At 38.0% G+C, this 22,339-nt stretch overlaps 1 protein-coding gene across 4 annotated transcripts in view; it reads left to right on the forward strand.

Moving 5' to 3' along the window:
- The window catches only part of ddx46 (DEAD (Asp-Glu-Ala-Asp) box polypeptide 46), a 70,958-nt gene that overhangs the window by 38,847 nt on the left and 9,772 nt on the right, over positions 1–22,339 (forward strand). For 2 of the 4 annotated variants that reach the window (XM_072590667.1, XM_072590670.1), the window contains 12 exons: positions 2,676–2,796; positions 2,895–3,070; positions 4,718–4,839; positions 6,219–6,297; positions 10,453–10,535; positions 12,412–12,576; positions 14,372–14,534; positions 17,716–17,909; positions 18,014–18,151; positions 18,337–18,486; positions 18,640–18,813; positions 19,292–19,318. In XM_072590667.1, coding sequence (XP_072446768.1) covers positions 2,676–2,796; positions 2,895–3,070; positions 4,718–4,839; positions 6,219–6,297; positions 10,453–10,535; positions 12,412–12,576; positions 14,372–14,534; positions 17,716–17,909; positions 18,014–18,151; positions 18,337–18,486; positions 18,640–18,813; positions 19,292–19,318 — 1,592 coding nt within the window. Of the gene's footprint in view, positions 1–2,675; positions 2,797–2,894; positions 3,071–4,717; positions 4,840–6,218; positions 6,298–10,452; positions 10,536–12,411; positions 12,577–14,371; positions 14,535–17,715; positions 17,910–18,013; positions 18,152–18,336; positions 18,487–18,639; positions 18,823–19,291; positions 19,319–22,339 lie in introns of all 4 variants that reach the window. The other 2 variants (XM_072590668.1, XM_072590669.1) reach the window with 2 other exon arrangements.

The following is a 22,339-nucleotide window of genomic DNA, read 5'->3' on the forward strand; positions in this document are numbered from 1 at the left end:
TGACCAATTAAATGCCCATATCAGATTTTCAAAAAGGTCTACCAATCAAATTTATTTTAAAGAAGAAATTTTGGTGTACTATTAAACAGAGCTTATTCAATGAACACATAATAATTAACTAACCAGTCAATAACATATTAATGTGCAAACCTCTAAATGTCTAAAGCATTAACTTTTAAAGAAAACAAGAAAAATAATTCTGTGCAGATATTGACTTTCTGAAGAAAAATACACTTTGACAATAAGTAATTCTTGAAGACAAAAGAAACAGCATTGAATGTTCAGGGATCTGTTGTTCTGACATTCTGGCTGATGTCAATTCACTAATTGTGAACGGTTGTCTCTGAAGTTTTGCTGATGCAGCTTAGGGAGTGCAACCTTAAGGTGCTCTTTTAAAAAAGAAATTTAAGAAACAAATAGATTTTACCTTGAACTCGACAAAATGGTTTAATTTTCAGAATTGAGAGATTTCAGCTGGGTAACTTATTCTTAACAAGCATACCTCCACATCATCATGTTGTTAGCAGACTTTCCTCCAAATGAACTAGATAAAATAAGCTAACCAAAGCTGTCACTGTTCAAAACAGCACCAGCAGGGATCTGCAGCAGAGAAATCAGTACAGGTAGTTCTCCGATAATGTTGTAGTTGCATTCCAGCGAAATCTCACTTCATAGAAAATTGCTTAATGGGACCTATGGGAAAAGTGGGGTTGGGACAGACCAGCAAAGTATATCACTCACGATTGCCCAAAAATCATCCAAAAGTGTTATGCCGAGTATAGCACAACCTGAATGAAGGTTGAAATCATATTTATTAACAAAGCAAAAGTAAACTTAATATAATACATTTTAAAAAATTTAAGAAAGCTGCTCGCTACACAATACCTCTCAGAAAGCTACTCTATCAGCAGCTGACTGACCTATGCGTAGAATGGCATGAAGACCAGAGCTCATGTCGTGCATGCACAGAGTGGCACAAAGACTTTGGTGCTGACGTTGCATACATGCAGAACAGCACTGACATTGCACATGTGTGAATACTGGAGCATGTGCTGACTGGCAAGAATACTGGCACATACGCAGAATGGTGTGGAGATTTTGGTGCACACATCGGCATATACACAGAATGAAGTGCGCGAACTGATCCCCACTGGAATTGCACTATTGCCAACGGAGGTAAGCGTTCTCCAAAATACCATTCCCTAATTCTTCAGTGACATTATAGGCAAATCCTGCTACTGAAACATGCGTTATACCAGAGCTACCTGTAATCATCTGTTATGTGATTCCTGGAAAGCTTTTTTAAAACAAAATGGAGATATTGGATCCAGTATTCAAATTAGCTAGCACTTGATTACACTCACTTTTCCACACTGAATGCTGCAAAGGGTTAAAATCCGTTCCCATCTGCTTTTCCAAGTTATACATAATTTTTTTCTCATCGGAAAGGGACTAAACAACATTTTGGTCTAAGTTCGGGCCATGCTGAGTGTTTTTTGAGGGAGGAGCTGAAAGATAATTCAGTTATTCCTCAGGTGGAAATAAATTATCGCTAACTAGGACAAGAATGTTCCTCTTTTCGTCAGTAGAGTTCGAGGAGGAGCACTGGCTTTAGTTTTAGATTTTTTCTTATGGAGAAGAGAGGCAAGAATGATTTTTTTGCTCCTAGGGAGTGGAGGTTACAAATTGTCTTTGTAGAACGAGGGACAGGGAAGGCCAATTGGTGGTAGCACAGAGAGTGAAGATGATCAGCAGAAATTTGACATTTGTGTGACTTTCTTCCTCTGGTTCAGTGGGTTGGCTTTGTCTTCTCACCAAGGGATTATTTCCACAAAAAAAAATGTATATGTCCATTCATGAGGCTGACCACGTCATAGCCACGGTTACCTTAGCTTATTGTGTTGCACTTTTGAAGCTATTTATCATTACAAACCTTTTGATGTAGTTCTGTGTATTATATCATGCTTATTGTAATGATTTACTCAACATTAATCAGTGTCATGATTTATGTGCAAAAGATACCGTAACCTTTTTCTGATTTGGGAAAAACGGCAAAATAATACTCCATGTTTCTATTATCTTACCAGTTTGATTAACTGAACCAGACCTTGCCATTTCAGTGACATTAGTGCTGAATGAATTGCCATTTAAGACTGGTTAGCTTTCTCTTATTTCTGTCAGACTCTGACTATTTGACACAATGCCACAATTTGACCTCAGGTATAATTTGTGGTCTGGTTAGGTAAATGTCTGTTTATTATAATGCATATTCCTGGAAAGCTTTTTTTTTCTTCAAATGTTGAGTTACATTATGTTAGCTTTGATTCTTCTTCCAATCTTGGACCTATCTCCTCACTCTGCCACTGATTGTGTAAGGAAGTGACAAGTGACCAAAAAATCGCAAAGTGAATAGAAAGGCTGAAGCATCGGCAGGCAATGAGCCAAAAACCTGACCTGATTATTGTTGTAAAACTTGTATGTGTATGGCCTCTTTAAAGTAGAGGGTTATCCCAAGGCACATCGAGAAATGGAGAAAGACATTGCAGGGTCATCATTGGTGCAATGATTGCCAACATTTTCTATTTTTATTTCAGATCTTCCGTATTCTCTGTAGTTTGTTTTTGACAAAATGACTGAACTTCTCTTGCAGATTCACTTTTTGTGTTGTTTTACAGAAGTGAATGCATACAGATTAGAGTTAGAGGGAATTGCAGTACGTGGCAAAGGCTGTCCAAAACCTATTAAATCATGGGTGCAATGTGGGATCTCTATGAAGATATTAAGTTCATTGAAAAAGTGAGTATTTTCTAAAATGTTACAGTATCGAAATTCTTTTGTAAATTCATTCATTGCTTACTGCAACATTGCAAACTTGTATTGTTTTCTAATCTTAGGCAAGGGTATGAGAAACCAACACCAATTCAAGCACAGGCAATTCCTGCCATCATGTGTGGACGTGATGTAATTGGAATTGCGAAAACTGGAAGTGGGAAAACTATAGCTTTCCTTTTGCCTATGTTCCGACATATCATGGATCAGAGGCCGCTTGAAGAATCAGAAGGTCCTGTTGGTAAGTATTTAGTTCTGTGCATAACCTAAGCCATAGCACTGGATCTGTGTCCCATAGATTGTTAAAACTTGCAATATAAAACTAAATGGTCTCCATGTTCTTCTTGTACTTGTTGTTTTTATGACTGTAATTTTCATCTTTCTTTTTAAAAAAATTACATGGCTTGGCTATTAAATTGGAACATATTGAGACAGATCTTGTGCATATATCAAGAAATACACCATTGAAAGACTACAATAAAAATACTGACAGTTTTAGTGCAATTAATAACTTATGGCATGCATACATCATAACTTTCACCATTTTTATTGTTCCAGTAATTGAATTTGCCCTGTAATGAAACAGTAACTTGCTTTAAATTCAACATAACAGCATATTTTGTCGATTGCTAATAATTGCATGGCAAATTTGGTGATTGAATAACCTCATAGATCTCAATGCACTTCATAAGTTTAATGTTTTTACCAAATTTTGGCATAAAACAGTTAAGATCTAATCTGAGGTTTCAAAACTTAGAAATTGAGTTTTATAAACTTAATCTTAGTTTAGCCCAAATGTAAAGTCCTACCCAGAAGGGTGACAGCTTAAACTTAACCATTTTCTTTTAAAGCTGCAGTGTAGCCAGAATGCAAACTAGAATAGTACATCCTATAAGTTGCTTAAACTTGATTTCTGTTACTTCAAGTTACTTGCTTGTCCATATACGTACAAGAAGAAATAGGTAAAAGGAAATTATATTGAAACTCTATGACTCCATAACAAAGCCTTCAGAGATATACAGCACAGAAACAGACCCTTCAGTCCAACTTGTCCATGCTGACCAGATATCCTAAATCAATCTAGTCCCATTTGCCAGCGTCTGGCCCATATCCCTCTAAACTTTTCTATTCATATACCCATCTAGATGCCTTTGAAAGTTGTAATTGTACCAGCCTCCAATACTTCCTTTGGCTCATTTCTTATGCGCACCACCCTCTCCATGAAAAAGTTGCCTTAGATCCCTTTTAAATCTTTTGCCTCATACCTTAAACCTATGTCTTCTAGTTATGGACTCTCCCAACCAAGGTAAAATACCCTGTCTATTTACTCTATCTATGCCCTTCATGATTTTATAAATCTCCATAAGGTCACCCCTCAGCATCTGACACGCCAGAGAAAATAGCCCCAGCTTTTTCAGCCACTCCCTGTGACTCAGACTGTCCAACCCTGGCAACATCCTTGTAAATCTTTTCTGAACCCTTTCAAGTTTCACAATATGCTTCCTATAGCAGGGAGACCAGAATTGCAGACAGTATTCCAAAGTTAATAAATTCCTAGATTTAACTTCAGAATATCAAGTGAGAGTGTAAGAGGGGCTGATTTTTTTCAAAATTGTTTGGAAGACAGAATTGTACAAAAAAACTGAAAGTGACATTGATTTCTGATCAGAAAAGGAAGCCGCCATCTAAGTATAACTCCAATAGCCTCAAAATGTTAATTAAAAAGTCACTGAACATAATTAGGCAAAGTATTAGGAAACACATGGGAAGGTAATATGATGTTGTCAGTATTGACCATCTTTAGTTGTTCTGTGTTCCATTTTATTTAAGAATCAATATTTTAATAAAATATTTGAACATTCAAAATGTGTAATCTTTTTGTTTTCAGCACTCATCTCCACCCCTACCCGTGAGTTAGCACTTCAGATTACCAAGGAATGCAAGAAGTTCTCAAAAGCTCTTGGATTAAGGGTAGTGTGTGTTTATGGTGGAACAGGAATAAGTGAACAGGTAATGATTTTTTAATGGCTTTCTCTGTTTCTATGTTAAAAGCAGCGATTCATGTGTGGAAATTGTAACTTATTTAATGCAGATTGAGAATTGAGCTCAAAATCTTTGAAAGTTTCCACCAACAAATAAGCAATTATGTAATTACTGGAGTCAGATTGAAGTAACTGAGCCTGCTGTTGTGAAAATCTGCATCCTCAAAGCAAATTGAAATTAATTTAAAACATCTTGAAGTATGTTGGTAGTTAATAGGGTTACAAGCAATTGATTTTTAAAAATATTGTTGGCCATAAATGTTGGCCGATCTCGTAAAAATTTCCGAGAGTTTCTGGGGCTTCTTAAAGTATTCCAGAATCTGCAGTGTTTTGCTTTTTATTTCTTAGTCTTGTTTTTATTTCCTACATTATCTAGTAAATTGATTAACACTTATTATGTAATAATACAATGGTAACTTTGATTTGTTTTGTGTTTTACTTGAGTTTACTTTCAAATCAAGTTATAAATTTCTAAAAACTAATCATTCAATAGAAAGCCTCCTAGCTGAAGCTGCCATCCTTTGCACTTTTGAGATTCTCTGTACTTATTTGCCATTTTAATACCAAATATTGTCCATGAGCTGACAGTGATATATGAGCGCCATTAGTGCTAGAAGCCAAATTGAGCTTGGAAAGTTTTGAGGAGACAGTGGTCCTCATCTGCACACCAGATGAAAAAAAGCCTGCAGGAAAAGCAAGTTGTTTTTAGATTTATGGAGGGACAAACTTCTTTAGGAAAGAAGAGCATTGAAAAATGGTATCTAAAAATGTTAATTCCTAAAGACCTGAGATATATAGTTAAATTGCTTTGAGAGAAAAGTGATTTATTTCCTTAGCCTCCTTTCCCTAACTAAGTACAATAAATACATTTTTGTGCAATTCTTGGGTGGTGAGCTAGATTCAGTGCTTCTGACTTGCACAATCAACAATACTACTTGGCAGAGGAAACATTTTTTATTAGTTTTTTTTGGTATCACTACTGTATTGCTTTGCTAGGATTTTAACATTGTACATTTGTGGAATAATTGTCTCCCTTTTCGTGATTTAGATAAATATTCGGCTTGACTGAAGCTATGTTGTACAAACAAGTTCATCTAGTTTTGAACAATGTAGCAATTTAATAGGATAAATTTCTTTTGTATTATTTTTACAAGTATAGCTCCATAAATTGTTGAATGCCTTAAGGCAATGTCTCTTAATACATAACTTCATTTGTCTGCTGATAGCAGTAAATCTTTAGAAATTTCTGCAGAATAAATTCAACTTGAATTATTAAGCAAATCATAATGTTTAATAAATAACTTGTAATGGCTTTTTTGTATATCTTAAAAATATTTCTTAATCCAGATTGCTGAGCTAAAGCGAGGAGCAGAAATTATAGTTTGCACACCAGGCCGCATGATAGACATGCTAGCAGCCAATAATGGTAAGTAGAGGGAATTGTAATCAGTTTGAGCACTTGCAATAGTTTACACTTTATCATTTAGTAAGTGTTAAATATACATGAAAAGCACAAAGCTGAATGTAGAGGGGAGCACTTTAAAAGGAGAAAGTGCTCAACCTCTATATGTTTCCCAGAGCTTACATATTTTAAGCAGTGGAAGGATTCATGTGGAGAGCTGAGGTGATGGTCATTTATGTGACTAGCCCCACTGATGCAATGTAGAATGAATTCTTCATAAGACAGCTGGGCAATGAGCGTTTTACATAATTTTTATGAGCATTTTATACTCTTTTTTTTTTCAAACAACACAAAGTCTTTGCATTAGTTTTATTCAAACAATGGTTTTCTGGGTTCTGCAGAGGAACCTTCCAGCTGCTGTTGTGTAGTAGGCTAGTTTTCAAATGCAGTATAATGGAATGCATATGGAAGTGAGCACTTCTCTCAACATAGGCAATTTATTTTAACGTTGGCACACTTTCCTATGTAAAATTATATAACATACTAGAGTTTTGGATATTGAAGAGCAAACACATTTTGTGACAAAACGCTTCTAATTTGGGTTGATTTATAAAAAATATATATCTTTTGTCTTACTACACAGCAAGTAAATGTTTTAGTAACTGATACATATTTATTTTCGGGTCTAAACTGTTTCAGTGATTTTTTTTTGGTAATGCTAAATCACTATCCATCCTAAGATTAGTGAAGATTGCAATTCTGAAATGACAGGACCATGCAGAATCTATTGCTTTCTCAAATTGTGGAACAATATAAGGCCATTTAGTTTGCAGACCAAATTCTTCATTATTCAGTTTACCTAAGCATGCGCTAAATGGCCAATTTAATCTCTTCAGTTTAAAGTTCCATATAACTATCCGTTGATCTCTTAAAATAATCGACAGTTTATTTACCTATTCCTGCAACTCTAGTATTCAGCCCTGGTGGACTGTCTGCAAACTTAAAAATCATCCTTTTTCTGTCAGACGTGGATCTAGATAAAACTGATTTACTAACAGCTCTTTCCCAGTTGGATGCATGTGCAGCTTGACTAGTTGAAAACCTGCTTCATTTTGTTGAATTTCTAGTCTATATGTATCCATTCTCTTAGAATGACAAATGGTGTTGAGTACTCTGCATGCTGGGATGTTACAGGAATTGGCATATATGAAATGCACTGAAACACTCTCAACTTGAAGTTCTACTTTTTGATCTTGGTCTCTTCCCTCGACATAGGAACGTATTTCTAAATTCAAGTCTCATTTCAAGCTTACTGATGTTAAATTTCAAAACCTGAACCAGCTGAGGGCAGCAGTTGTCAGGATGGTGTTCTCATACGTGTGTTTTTACCATATGTCCATCCACCACATTTCTGAGCACAGTGCTGAAGGCCTCAGAAATGTGCACCATATCCCAAGTTCAAATAAATCCGCACAATGAAACAAAGTTGGGAGTAACAAAACTATGTCCCCTTTTTACTGTTGTATTGTGGTAAGTTAAGTAATTTGCTAACATGTTCAATAGCTGTTGGATATTTAAACAGTTTTTCAGAGTGTTAATGAAAATGTTAGCCATTTAAGTGGATAAGGATATGGGGGTGGGTGTTGGAGGGGGGTTATGTTGAAGTAAGCTGCAAGATGGGTACAGTGGCAACCAAATGGTTCTTCTAGATGTTTTTGTTTTTGGTGCACACGTGGTGTGAAATCCAAAACCAGAATTCAATGCACTGGCACACAATTGGCGTTCATAGAACCTTAGAACAGTCACACAGCTCAGAGGAAACGCTGGTGACAGGGCAGGTTAAGTAGGGTGCATCCTTCAACAGAATAGATGGGGTTATAGGATGAATGATGGGTTGGAGGTGAGGTCACATGGGATTGATGGGGGCATGTTAGGCTGGGGAAGTTCTGATAGATGGGGGTGTGACAGGGAGGAGGTTGATCAAGTCAAATGCCAGTGGCAGTTGAACAAAATCAGATAGGCTGCATTTGGTGTGGGCCAGGAGATCAGTTTTTCAATTTACAGCATTTTTAATTCCTCTAATTTTTCACGTCTAACTGTTAGGATCAATGAACCACAACTGTCTGAAATCCCTGTCTCTAACTGTATCTGAAGACCTATGGAAGGGTTCCATATGACATCTAATTGTATATCAGAAGTTTAAATTTCCAGACAGTTGCTACATAATCAATTCATTGGGACTTGAATGGTCTCGACACCTCTTTCGGGTTTTGTCCAATCTCCAACTGGCCAAACGTTTTTAAGTTTTTGGCCTAAATATTTAGTTTCTAAATTTTTGAAGCAGGCGCTAATGGCAAGGAATTTTATGCACCGCCAGCGATGTTGGAAATACTTGAATAATATATGCACAGGTCTGTGATATGTCCTCGAGCAATGCTTTCTCACAGTTAGATCTTACTTGGAAAATTTTGTTTTGCTAGTTATAACATTGCTCACAAAAACATGTTTTAGAATTGTTTAGACATCAGTTACTGATGTCCAATTCTTACTAATTTGCTGTTAATCACAAGCTTGCAATAAGTACAGATGATCTGTGTTTCTCATACTGTCAAGGTGATTGCTTGACCGTTCAACTTTTAATTGCAGTTTGGATGTTTAAATATTGGCAGTTGATATTCCTATGCCTTTCAGTATCTAATTTCATTGTTTAATGTCTTGCAATCATTTGGAATTATCATGTTTGGCTTAGTTTGTGTTTTTAAATGTGATGCCAGCAAACTAATCAGATGGATACTATTAAATTTGAGATTTACAGTCTAGTCAGGTTATAGCAAATTTAGGACCAAAGTTTGGCGATTCTTTGAATACAAAATGATGGCAGTTTGAATGAACTTTGCTGAGAGTGATGTGTGTGAAATATTGAGCGGTTCTGGAGGAGGCTAGACTTTCATAGGTCTATGAACTATTAAGGGTGATTGGACTTGCTCATTTGTGTGTTTAAACCTTGTCTATTTAAGATGAGACTGGCCTCAAATTTTGGGCTATGTGATGAATTGGACAAAATTCTCTTGGATATGTTCCAATATTAGTTTTGTTGATGATGTAAGTTTCTTGCTCTGCAGAGCTAAGTGGTCAGTAATTTTCTTCCAATCTGTTTCATCCCCCATCTTGCTGTGTAGTAAAACTGCACAAATTCACCAAGTTTTAAGCTCAACTCAGGAGCTACCTACAAAATTATCGCTTTAAAGTAAAAATCAATAAAATCACACCAACACCAAAAAGAATCGCTGCGGGAATGTGTGGATTTAAAGGTAGCTCATAATGACTTAATTGTAGCACCTAATGTTTTATATCAGACATGATTGCATGAGAAAGTATACAGCTTAATATTAGACAAATACTGTATGATATTGACTATCACTTTACTAAACTGTCAACATTATTTGACCCATATGGAGAAAGTTTCCTCAAGAAATTTGATTTGGGCATGCAAGACTTAACCCATAAGAGGTAGGTCAATGATAAAGTTGTGCAGTATCCTGTTACTAAAATTGTGACTCCTTGTGAATGTGTCATATTCTTTGCAGAATATAAGCTCTACTGTTGGAACATTATCCCCACTCTGTTTATTGAGTTTTAATTTTCTATTATTCAGATGCTTAAACAGTAAAGTTGAGCATACAGCAGCTCCTCACTACTTCAATGGTTAAGCCTCTAGAGAAAAAAAATGCTATTGCTTAGTATAAATACACGAATGCTGTTAAGGCACATAGTAAAGTCCCTGTCTTCCACACATGCGGCGTAATCTCTAATATGTTCTTTTTCTAGGTGAATGCTGAGACTTGTCAGATAATGGCTGATGTGGCTCCATGCTTCATCACAGTCTAAAATTGTATGATGGGTGTTTGTTTGGAGAGGGATGTTTTGTTTGAATTCTGCAGGTTCTGCTTACCCTGATGGTATGCAAGAGAAAAGTTACAAAATATGGGCAGCTGTTTTCATACAGCACCCAGTGGATAATCTGTACTTAAAAATGTCCAGAAGATATGGACTGTATTGCCTCTTAATTTGGGAACGGTTTTTATTTAGTTTTAGTATATAAATTAAGTTGGAGATATTTAAGGATTGCTAAATGTTTGACCAGAGCACTCTTTAAAATTATATTCTTGCTATTCCTAGGTCGTGTGACAAATTTTCGCAGAGTTACCTACGTTGTACTTGATGAAGCAGATAGAATGTTTGATATGGGTTTTGAGCCCCAGGTAAGCAGTTTGAAGAAAAAGTGTCTCTGGAAGTATTGTTTGATCATTCTGATTGTTGAGTGATTATTTATTTGGCCAGGTGTGCATGACAAATGAAATTCACTAAAAATGATAACAGTGCATTGAAACAATTCTTTTTATGCAAGCTAAAAGATTGATTGGCTTACTTAAAAACTCAGTTCATTTTTTCTTTTGACTGAGTGATTTGGACAGTGTTTCTATAGAATACAGAGTAGTTTGAATTTATATGACACTTTCAAGAGATAGATTTATCTAATTATTGTGCTTCAAAACTAGTATTTCCACTGTCATTCTATTTGTATGAATGCAGCAATTCATAGTTACATTGTGCCCCGATCATCGACCAATCATTCATTCATACAGTACATTATCTAACAGTAACATTTTATATTGCATTTTAATTATTGCTCTATAGAGCACTCTCCATCCCACACTTTAGTGATAGATGCATACATTTGAATGTTTTGGCATTATTGAGTTTATTTCAATACTAAAGTTCCTGAGTTGTAATTTCCAAATTAAACAAGACTGGTAAAATCTTTGCATCGATGAGGCAGCCAAATTTTCTTTGCTCTCATAATCACATTGGCTCCACAGATATTGCATTATGCCTAAATGTGTGTGTGACTGAGTAACAATATGTTTCCTTTTAATATATGCCTATCACTTGGCTGTTGGAAAGCATGTGTACCTGCTTGTTTCTTCCACACACAACAATTAATGGGATGAGCAACTCATTGTCTAGGAAATCTTGTGCATGAACCAAAATACTCTTACTTCTGATACATGCATTTTTTCAGTATATTTTTGTCCAGTTGGAATTCACATTTATAGCTTTTCACAGAAGCAGGGCTGATGGCATATGACAAGGCAACCATCTGTTAAGTACCCCTCCTCCCTTCTCACGAGCTCAACTGAGAAATGTATCATCGTTCACCATAGCTGGGTTAAAATCCTAGAACTTTCCCCCAAATAGCATTGTTGTAATCCCAAGGATTGTAGTGATTTCAGAAAACAGTTCACCAGCATCTTTTGAGGGTATTTAGCAATTGTCAGTAACTGCTGGTCTTGCCCATAACCCGCGAATGAATAAAATAAACAGGTGGAGAAACAAGACATTCAGGTCAGTTGCAAGATTAGAGTGGTGCTGGAAATGCACAGGCAGCATCCGAGGAGCAGGAAAATCGACATTTCGGACAGGAGCCCTTCATCAGGAATCGGGTGATTCAGGTCAGGTGGCCTGTGGCTCCATTTTAGCCCTGTATAGCCCCCTCCAAATATATTCAATCTAAACACATTGGTGTGACATTTTATTAACTTTCACATTTGTATGCTTATCTGGTTTCATCTTAAATTCATCTTTGCTACTTGCCTCAAGTATTCCCTGATTTGGAAAATTCCACATTCTGACCATTTCCTGAATTAACAATAAAATCACCTGCATTTCTTATTCATTATATTAGTAACTAATTTTTATTTATAGCTGATTATTTTGGGTTTCTATCATAGCTGAAAGTATTCTCTCTATGTATATCTTGTTAAACCACAAATATCTGGAGATTATTGGAGACTGGAGTCAGAAGCTGCAGAAATTGCCGCCTTAATTTTCCTCCTCCCCAAGTCTATCAGAGACACTCCATCCTCATCCAGATGCCCCACCTCAAACATCTCTTGATTGGAGAACAGCATCTGAAGCTCACCAGTATTACTAATGAAACCAATAAACCAATTTCTCTTGATACTTCTGCTCTTACGATTTGTGTACAATCTTGTGTCTGAACTACAAGTTACCTCTGTTATGTGTTCTAAAAATAAAAAAGAACTGTAAAGATGAACTTTTTTTGTATATCAATAGGTAATGCGAATAGTAGAAAACATTCGACCAGACCGACAAACCGTTATGTTTTCTGCTACATTTCCCAGAGCTATGGAGGCCCTAGCACGGCGAATATTAACAAAGCCTATTGAAGTGCAAGTGGGCAGTAGGAGTGTTGTTTGCTCTGATGTTGAGCAACATGTGGTAGGTATTGGAGGACTTCACTCAAGATCAATCAATTTAGTTCCATAGTTGACAATTTTGCAGAGTAAAATAACGCTGTCCTTTTTTTAATAGTTGGTGCTATTTGTGCATGTTGCATCTAGTATTAGTTTAAATGTTTCTCTTTGACCAAAATAAAGCCTTTCTCTTTTTCTGAGGGATTTTACATGTAATAAGTATGATTATAAACTGCCACTATTGCAGTAGTGCATCTCCAGTAAAGCTCAGCTACTTCCAACAAAGCGAAAACAAAACTTGATGAGCTGAATAGATACTGAGAATTGTGCATTGCAGAAAATCAAATAATAGACTGGGTTGAAGAATTTTGGCTGATGTGCTAATAGGTATATTTACTGAGGTTTGACCACTATTGACAACAATGGAAAGGAAGTGTTAACATAGCTTTCTGATGGTGGGAATGAGTTGGATTTCTTTTTTTCAAACAAAAAATGTAATGGGCTATGAATATTGCTGACAAAGCCAGTATTTAGTTCCCATCTAACTGTCCTTGAGAAGGTGGTACAGGTTCACCACAGTGCTGTCAGACAGTATTCCAGGATTTTGATCTGCTGTCTGTAAAGGAACAGCAAATGCAGTTCAAAGCTAGATTGTTGTGTAGTTTGGAAGTGGATTTGCATCTAGTAGTTTTACCATGTGTCTGCTGTCCTTTTCTTTATGGGTTTGGAATATGCCATTGAAGGAGGCTTGTGAGTTGCTGCTTTGTTATCTTATAAATAACGCACAATGCATCACTGTGCCTCTGTGATGGAAGGAGTCGATATTTATGTTGGTAGATGGGTTTCCTATCACTACTGAGAAAAATAAAGGTGGTTGAGCTGAAATCAGATGGCAGTAAATGGACCAGGTGTATAAGGATGCCCACAAGTCAGCAAAGGAGTCTTGTCTTACCCATTTTATTGTTGAAAAATCTGGAATCTTGATAAATACCAGTAAACATCTGAAAGTATAGTGTAAAAGTAAATTGGTGGGTGAACCACATAAGATGATATGGCTCCATTTAGTAGTGGAATGTTTTCACTTGTAGAAATTTGCATAATTCCTTGACATTATAAAACATAATTTGAATGTTGTGTCATGGAAAGTAACATGATGTGTGCAGGAAATGTGCTTCATTCACAGAAGTATTATTATGCCTGAAGGCCATCCACGCCATTACTTGTGGACAATTTGGAGGTTTAATATGAACAAGGATGTTCTGTCATGTAATATTAGTAGGAACATAAACTTGCTGCCTTACTTTGCCATCTCTCCACCATCACCACCACCATTCCAATCCACAGTCGCCAAAAATGTTCATAAATTCTGTTTTCATGACTTATTTGGGTGAGCCGTGGGATTTAGGATAGGAATTCAGTATCTGTCAAAACTAGATTAAGTAGTAATTTTTTGAAAAAAACTGGGGAATGCATCCTGATAGTCAAGGAACATTTCAGAAGTGATGCATTGAAACAGCTCCTAAAATCTGCAAGTGTTGGGAAGATTGAAGAAGGTTTTTGAGTCATGAAGCACTAGGCACATAGTTTAAGGGTTTGTCAGCACTGAAGAGAATACAAGGAGGTAGTTGTGCAGAACTCAGAATCTGGAGTATGGTCTAAAGTCTGGCGGTGTTGAGGAAAGGTCTTGAAACAGAACAGAACTAATAGGAGCATTAGGAGCGATGTTTAACACTGTTGCATGATTGCTGGGATTTAGGACTATTCAAAGCACATCCTCTAATAATCTGGTGTTCCGCATTATTTTTGTTTTTATCTCACAGATCGTTATAGAGGAGGAGAACAAGTTTTTGAAGTTGCTGGAACTTTTAGGCCACTACCAAGAAAATGGCTCTGTCATAGTGTTTGTGGACAAGCAAGAACATGCTGATGGTCTATTAAAGGATCTGATGAGGGCAGCCTATCCCTGCATGTCATTACATGGAGGTACAATGGAGAGTATATTCAGTTATGTTCTCTTTGTAAAGGAGGTAACACTGAAGGATGTGGCTCATTGCAGACCTTTAGATAGCTTTGAGTCTCATTTAAGTGACCATTCTTCAGATAGTGACTAAGATAATGGGACTGAAATGTTGTCTTGACTACCATGGGAGTTACTGAGAAAGAAAATCATACAGGATGCAGAAAGGGTGGCTAATCCATTGCCATCCGTCTTGTACCTCACCAAAGGTGATTACTTCTCAGTATGTATTTGAAGGCAATTTGAATGTGAAGGACATCATCACTGAGCCTTTAAGTTCATTCCAGGTCACTGGGTAATGATCTGGAATAGAAATTATCATATGTTTCCTTAGCTGAGATGAAGTAACTGAGCATGATTCAGGCAATTAACAGACCTCACAGCTGAACAGAAATAGATAAGAGCATGAATTTAGCATGCATGGCACTTCATGACCTTGCTCAATCCTCCCTTGTTTCTTTCTATCTTGAAGTTGAATGTTTAGATTTCTGCACACTTGCTGTAAAATATTGATGTATGCTTCCACCCTGGAAAAGTTCAGACATGGAGTACTTAGCTAGTATATTGGTTCTTTCTTTCATGATAATTAAGGCCCTTGATTTTGTATTTGTTGTTCTTTGTATATCCTCCTTTGAAATACAAGGTACCACATTACGCTCGATCCAAAAATAAGTCTGAGGTTTGGTAGACAGAAATTGTAGCACATACGTGCAACTAGACTTCTGATCTGTTTGATACGGCATCTCATTTTGATACTTAAAAATTTAATTTTACACTTCCTTTCTTCTTCCATAAATCACCTTTTCCATTGTTTTGCTTTCCTTTACTGCGTATTTTAGACTAGTTGTTCTTTGTTTATATTATCCATGTATCTTTCAATTTTTGCCTTTCAAAAATCACTTCTCAATCTTCAATCTTAACTTATTTGTGTTTTTTTACTGTGTATTTTGAGATGCTGAAAGCAATTCAACAAAACATAGGTAAAAGTGCCAAATAAATAGTTACCTACTATTTTACCTATTCAAACATTAAACACAACCTACTTGAAATTGTTATTGTGGTGCATGCTGCATTTGGGATGCAAAGTTCAGTAAGAGGCATGAGTAAGTTGTTTTATGTCATTTAACACAGTCTGGTTCCAATAAAACAAAGTTCTTTCGAATATATAGAAATGACACCAGGCCTGTGAAAGTGCAGGCCTTTTTTTGTTCAGGTCTTCTTTGCTCTCTGAAACTCAAATGTAAATATTAAACTTTATAACCGTCTGTTTATTAGACACATGCTGAAAAGCTCCAACTAAACAAGTTTGTGAAAATAAATTTGCTGACAGAATCACTGAAGCAATGCTTTAATTTACTCCTGACCTGACTTCATTCCTAAGTAGAAACTTTCATAGGGAACCAGGGGACACTGTGTCAGAACAGTTTCTCTCATCACTAGAATCCATCTTAGATTTATTGAATTTAATGTTATATTTCCAAGGTGGGATTCGATTTGTGATTTCAGGTTTATGACTTCAGTCCACATTGATATTCGATTCTTCAATCTTTCATTCAAAATAAAGTGATGGAAAATCTCAGCAAGTGGGGCAGCATAAGTGGAGAGGGAAAATGTTAATTTCCATGTCCCATGGTTCTAACTTGTTATCTAGTCTGGAAAGGATGAGGTGGGGGGGAGGGGAGAGAACATTTTAAAGATTAAGCAATGTTAATGTGGTAAATAATTTTGGAAAGACTATAATAAATGCTGTGCATTTCCCAGGAAACTTTCATAGTTTGGTCACGAGAGTTGAAAATTGGCAAATTGCTCATTATTGACACTTTGTTTAGATAACTCAAGACAGTAGAGATGAACTTTTAGTAAATACAGCAATTACAGAAATTTTTTATTTGAGATTGATTAACATAGAAACTAAGAGCAGGATTAGGCCATTCGTCATTCGTCCCTTCAAGCTTGCACTGCATTTAATTTGGTCATACTGAGCCTCTGTCTCAATGCCACGACCTGGATCATAACATGACTGACGCATTGATTGAACATAATTCAGAAGTGTGCTGTTTAATTTAGTTCATCAATGTTTTTAAAAAAAGGTAGCTTTTGCTTTGAGTAATGTGAATTTAGTGCACAGATGAAGGGAACTCGGCTGATATAGAATTAATGTGTGGCTTGTTCTGTTGCACCTAATAGGTAAAGAATTTTCTGTAAAGTACTGTACGTGTAAACAATGCTGCCTGTAATAATGTGATATAATGAGAATTCACCCATTCTTTGCTTTTCAACAACTCTTTTTTTTAACACATATCTACAGTACTGAAAAACGCTCTTCAGCCATTGCAGCCGCGCCAATCAAAAACAGCCACCTATTCTCATCCCATTTTCCAGCAATTGGCCTATAGTCTTGTGTACCTTTGCATTGCAAGTGCACGTCTAAATACTAAAATATAATGAGGCTTTCTGCCTCTACCACTCTTACAAACAATGACTTCCAGATTCCCACTACCCTCTACATGAAAAACCTTTTCCTCGCAAATCCTCTAAACCTTCTGCCCATTACCTTAAATCTATGCCCCTGGTCATCGATCCATCTGTCAAGGGGAATAGTCCGTTCCTGTCCAACCTATCTACGCCCACATAATTGTATACATCTCAATCATGTCCCATCTCAATTTAGTCTGCTCTCAGGAAAACAATTCCAATCTATCTAATCTCTGTTCATTATTGAAACTCTTCAGCCGAGGCAACATCCTGGTAAGTCTCCTCTGCACCCTCTCCATTGCTTATCACATTCCCTCCTTTAATGTGAATTCCATAATTGCATGCAATACTCTTGCTTTGGCTTAACCAACATTTTAAACAGTTCCAACATAACCTCCCTGTTTTAAACTCTGTGCCTCAGCTAATAAAGGTAAGTATAAAATATGCAACCTTAACCACTTTATCCACCTATCCTGATACCTTAAGGGGCCAACAAGTGTCCCTCTGATCCTCGATGCTACCCATGGTACTGCCGTTCATCATTTATTCTATGTTAGTTTGTGAAGGTGAAGAATTGATGTTTTTTTTAGGGTTTCAGGATCTTAAAACTTGCAACCATATTCTAAGTTGTTCTCATTAAAATGACAGCAGAAAACTTCAATTTTGTTGCAGGTATTGATCAATATGACCGTGATAGTATAATCAACGATTTCAAGACTGGAGTGTGTCGATTGCTTGTGGCAACATCAGTAGCAGCTCGTGGGCTGGATGTGAAACAGCTGATTCTTGTTATCAATTACAGTTGTCCCAATCACTATGAAGATTATGTACATCGAGTAGGACGTACTGGAAGGGCAGGTAACAAAGTGAGTAATGCACAAAAAATGATCTGGGATCATTGATGGATTACTCTATAGTAGATTTGATTAAATGCAGTTTAATTATTTCTCATTAGCTGTCTTTTTTGTAGGGTTATGCTTATACATTCATTACTGAAGATCAAGTCCGTTACGCAGGTGATATAATTAAAGCCTTAGAATTATCAGGAAATGCTGTTCCACTTGAGCTGGAAAAGTTGTGGGATGACTTCAAAGAGCAACAAAAGGCAGTAAGTTGGTGTTGTCAGTAAGTGCATGATTGGTTTTAAAGATTACTTCACCCTTTGTTATGTAAATGTAAGTTTTGAATTTTAATATTTTGCTGCATAGAAGTATTGTTTGAAATTAACCTATATCAGAATTATGCAATAAGCAGGAGCCCCGTTAATTTTAATTCATTTTTTGTGTTCCTCAGGAAGGAAAAACTATTAAGAAGTCTAGTGGCTTTTCAGGGAAAGGTTTTAAGTTTGATGAGACTGAACAAGTTCTAGCAAATGAAAGAAAGAAACTACAGAAAGCTGCTCTGGGTCTACAAGATTCTGATGATGAGGACACTGCCGTTGATGTAAGTATTGCAGACAGCATAGGAGCGAAGTATAAGAATTCAGTAATTGGGACAAAGGCTGCCATGTGCACCTTGTTAGCATATTTGAATTCAATCATTGCTAATATGTTTAAATGATTTAATTTCATGATTTTATGATGTAATTTTCTTCAGATTGATGAACAGATTGAGAGCATGTTTAATTCCAAGAAACGTGTAAAGGACATGGCAATGCCAGGAGCCACAAATGTTCAAGTGCCATCTGCTGGTAATGCAGAGAAACTGGAGATTGCTAAGAGGTTGGCTTTGAAAATTAATGCCCAGAAAAATCTTGGTGCAGAAGCTCAGGTAATAGATGTCTAATGTGAATCAGTGGAATGTTAACTGGTTAAAGCTATGATTCAACGTAACTTTGTGACTGGATTTATTTTGCATATGGTAATTTTATCTAAAACGGGTTGGCTGGGAAATGTGAAAGAAAAGCTGCATAAGAGCAGGAGTGGTTTTGACCAGGTTTGCCAATTGAAATGAAGAAATGTATTCATGGGATTGTTTCCAGAGAATGTATGTCAGAGTCATATTGCATAATTCTTGCCATGCATCAATCTAACACAGTGGATTCTGTTCAGTAGGTGTTCTGCCTTCAAATGACCAATCTGAATGTATCCAGTCCTACAAAGGAACAGGAATTAACACCCGTATTGTTTTTTTGAGGGTTCAGTTTATTTATTGAAAGTAAATACGTTTGTCATCTTGTATGACACAGTTGGTTATTAAAGTATTTGATTTGCCAGTAACTGAAGGTGGTTAACTTTGTTTTCTCTAGCCTCTATTGCCCTGGGGTTGTGCACTGGTAAGTAATAGGATGTATGAACCTTCTTTAGATATTTATTTGAAATTCTGACCAGTTTCCTGTATCCACTTGATCTGTGATGCAGGGTGTTTGTCGCTACATTTTTGTAATGTGGCAAATTAATTACTTGATCAAAAGCAAAGTATTACAGACGCTGGAGATCTGAAATAAAAACAAAGTGCTGGAGAAACTCAGCAGGTCTAGTGGCATCTGTGGCAAGCAAAACAGTTCATGTTTCAAGCCCAGTATAACTCTTGTAAAATCTTACAGCTTGGAAACAGACCTTTGATCCAACTAGACCATGCTAACCATGTTCCCAAACTAAACTAGTCCCACTTGCCTCTGTTTTGCTTATATCCCTCCAAACATTTCCTATTCATGTATTTATCCAATTATCTTTTAAATGTTACAACTGAACCTGCATCCACCACTTCATCTGGAAGTTCATTCCACAATCTGTAGAAAAAAAAAGACGTTGCTCCTCTTGTCCTTTTCAATTCTTTCTCCTCTTACCTTTAAAAAATATGCCCTTTGGCTTTGAGCTCCTCCACCCTAAGGAAGAGACCGTTGCTCTACATCTTATATATGCCCCTCATGATTGTATAAACCTCTATAAGGTCACTTCTCAATTTCCTGAAGAAGTCTTATTGGACTTGAAATGTAAACTCTGGTTATTTGATCAAATGCGTCTTGAATAAATTGCTTTTCCTGGAAGCATTACAGTGCAAGTAAGAGCATGTTTTTCATAAGATTCCGTTTTTTTTTAAACCTTTAAATGTGATTTCTTATTGTAGTAAAAAATAACTATCTTGGCACTGTTAACAAAAAAAGTACATGAACAGATTAGCAGCTAGTTTTGAAGCTAGTTCTGTATATTTGAGGGGGTTACATATTCTTGAAGGCAAATTTTGCACTGCCGTCTCCAGAAATAGCATCACTGATTGTCGTAGTACACCCTAGATGTATATTTATGGTAAAAACAATAACTGCAGATGCTGGAAAGCAAATACTGGATTAGTGGTGCTGGAAGAGCACAGCAGCTCAGGCAGCATCCAACAAGCAGCGAAATCGACGTTTCGGGCAAAAGTCCTTCATCAGGAATAAAGGCAGTGAGCCTGAAGCGTGGAGAGTTAAGCGAGAGGAGGGTGGGGGTGGGGAGAGAGTAGCATAGAGTACAATGGGTGAGTGGGGGAGGGGATGAAGGTCAAGGAGGAGAGGGTGGAGTGGATAGGTGGAAAAGGAGATAGGCAGGTCGGACAAGTCTGGACAAGACAAGGAGACAGTGCTGAGCTGGAAGTTTGAAACTAGGATGAGGTGGGGGGTGGGGAAATGAGGAAGCTGTTGAAGTCCACATTGATGCCCTGGGGTTGAAGTGTTCCGAGGCGGAAGATGAGGCGTTCTTCCTCCAGGCGTCAGGTGGTGAGGGAGCGGCGGTGAAGGAGCCCAGGACCTCCATGTTGTCGGCAGAATGGGAGGGGGAGTTGAAATGTTGGGCCACGGGGCGGTTTGGTTGATTGGTGCGGGTGTCTTGGAGATGTTCCCTAAAGCGCTCTGCTCGGAGGCGCCCAGTCTCCCCAATGTAGAGGAGACCACATTGCGAGCAACGGATACAATAAATGATATTAGTGGATGTGCAAGTAAAACCTTGATGGATGTGGAAGGGTCCTTTAGGGCCTTGGATAGAGGTGAGGGAGGAGGTGTGGGTGCAGGTTTTACAGTTCCTGCAGTGGCAGGGAAAAGTGCCAGGATTGGAGGGTGGGTCGTAGAGGGGTGTGGACCTGACCAGGTAGTCACGGAGAGAATGGTCTTTGCGGAAAGCAGAAAGGGGTGGGGAGGGAAATATATCCCTGGTGGTGGGGTCTGTTTGGAGGTGGCGGAAATGTCGGCGGATGATTTGGTTTATGCGAAGATTGGTAGGGTGGAAGGTGAGCACCAGGGGCGTTCTGTCTTTGTTACGGTTGGAGGGGTGGGGTCTGAGGGCGGAGGTGCGGTATGTAGACGAAATGCGTTGGAGGGCATCTTTAACCACGTGGGAAGGGAAATTGCGGTCTCTAAAGATGGAGGCCATCTGGTGTGTTCTATGGTGGAACTGGTCCTCCTGGGAGTAGATACGGTGAAGGCGGAGAAATTGGGAATACGGGATGGCATTTTTGCAAGAGATCGGAAGAGGCGTAATCCAGGTAGCTGTGGGAGTCGGTGGGTTTGTAAAAAACGTCAGTGTCAAGTCGGTCGTCACTAATGGAGATGGAGAGGTCCAGGAAGGGGAGCGAGGTGTCAGAGATGGTCCAGGTAAATTTAAGGTCAGGGTGGAATGTGTTGGTAAAGTTGATGAATTGCTCAACCTCCTCGCGGGAGCACGAGGTGGCGCCAATGCAGTCATCAATGTAGTGGAGGAAGAGGTGGGGAGTGGTGCCGGTGTAATTACGGAAGATCAACTGTTCTACATAGCCAACAAAGAGTCAGGCATTGCTGGGGCCCATACATGTGCCCATGGCTACGCCTTTGGTCTGGAGGAAGAGGGAGGATTCAAAGGCCTCCTTCACCGCCGCTCCCTCACCACCAGACACCTGGAGGAAGAACGCCTCATCTTCCGCCTCGGAACACTTCAACCCCAGGCCATCAATGTGGACTTCAACAGCTTCTTCATTTCCCCTTCCCCCACCTCATCCTAGTTTCAAACTTCCAGCTCAGCACTGTCTCCTTGACTTGCCCGGACTTGTCCGACCTGCCTGTCTCCTTTTCCACCTATCCACACTACCCTCTCCTCCTTGACCTATCACCTTCATCTCCTCCCCCACTCACCCATTCTACTCTATGCTACTTTCTCCCCACCCCCACCCTCCTCTAGCTTATCTCTCCACGCTTCAGGCTCACTGCCTTTATTCCTGATGAAGGGCTTTTGCCCGAAACGTCGATTTCGCTGCTCGTTGGATGCTGCCTAAACTGCTGTGCTCTTCCAGCACCACTAATCCAGTATATTTATGGTACTCTGAGTTCAGATGTACAAAATATTAGCTGACA

Source organism: Chiloscyllium punctatum, chromosome 20 (genome assembly GCF_047496795.1).
Source record: "Chiloscyllium punctatum isolate Juve2018m chromosome 20, sChiPun1.3, whole genome shotgun sequence".
NCBI classification, from domain to species: domain Eukaryota; kingdom Metazoa; phylum Chordata; class Chondrichthyes; order Orectolobiformes; family Hemiscylliidae; genus Chiloscyllium; species Chiloscyllium punctatum.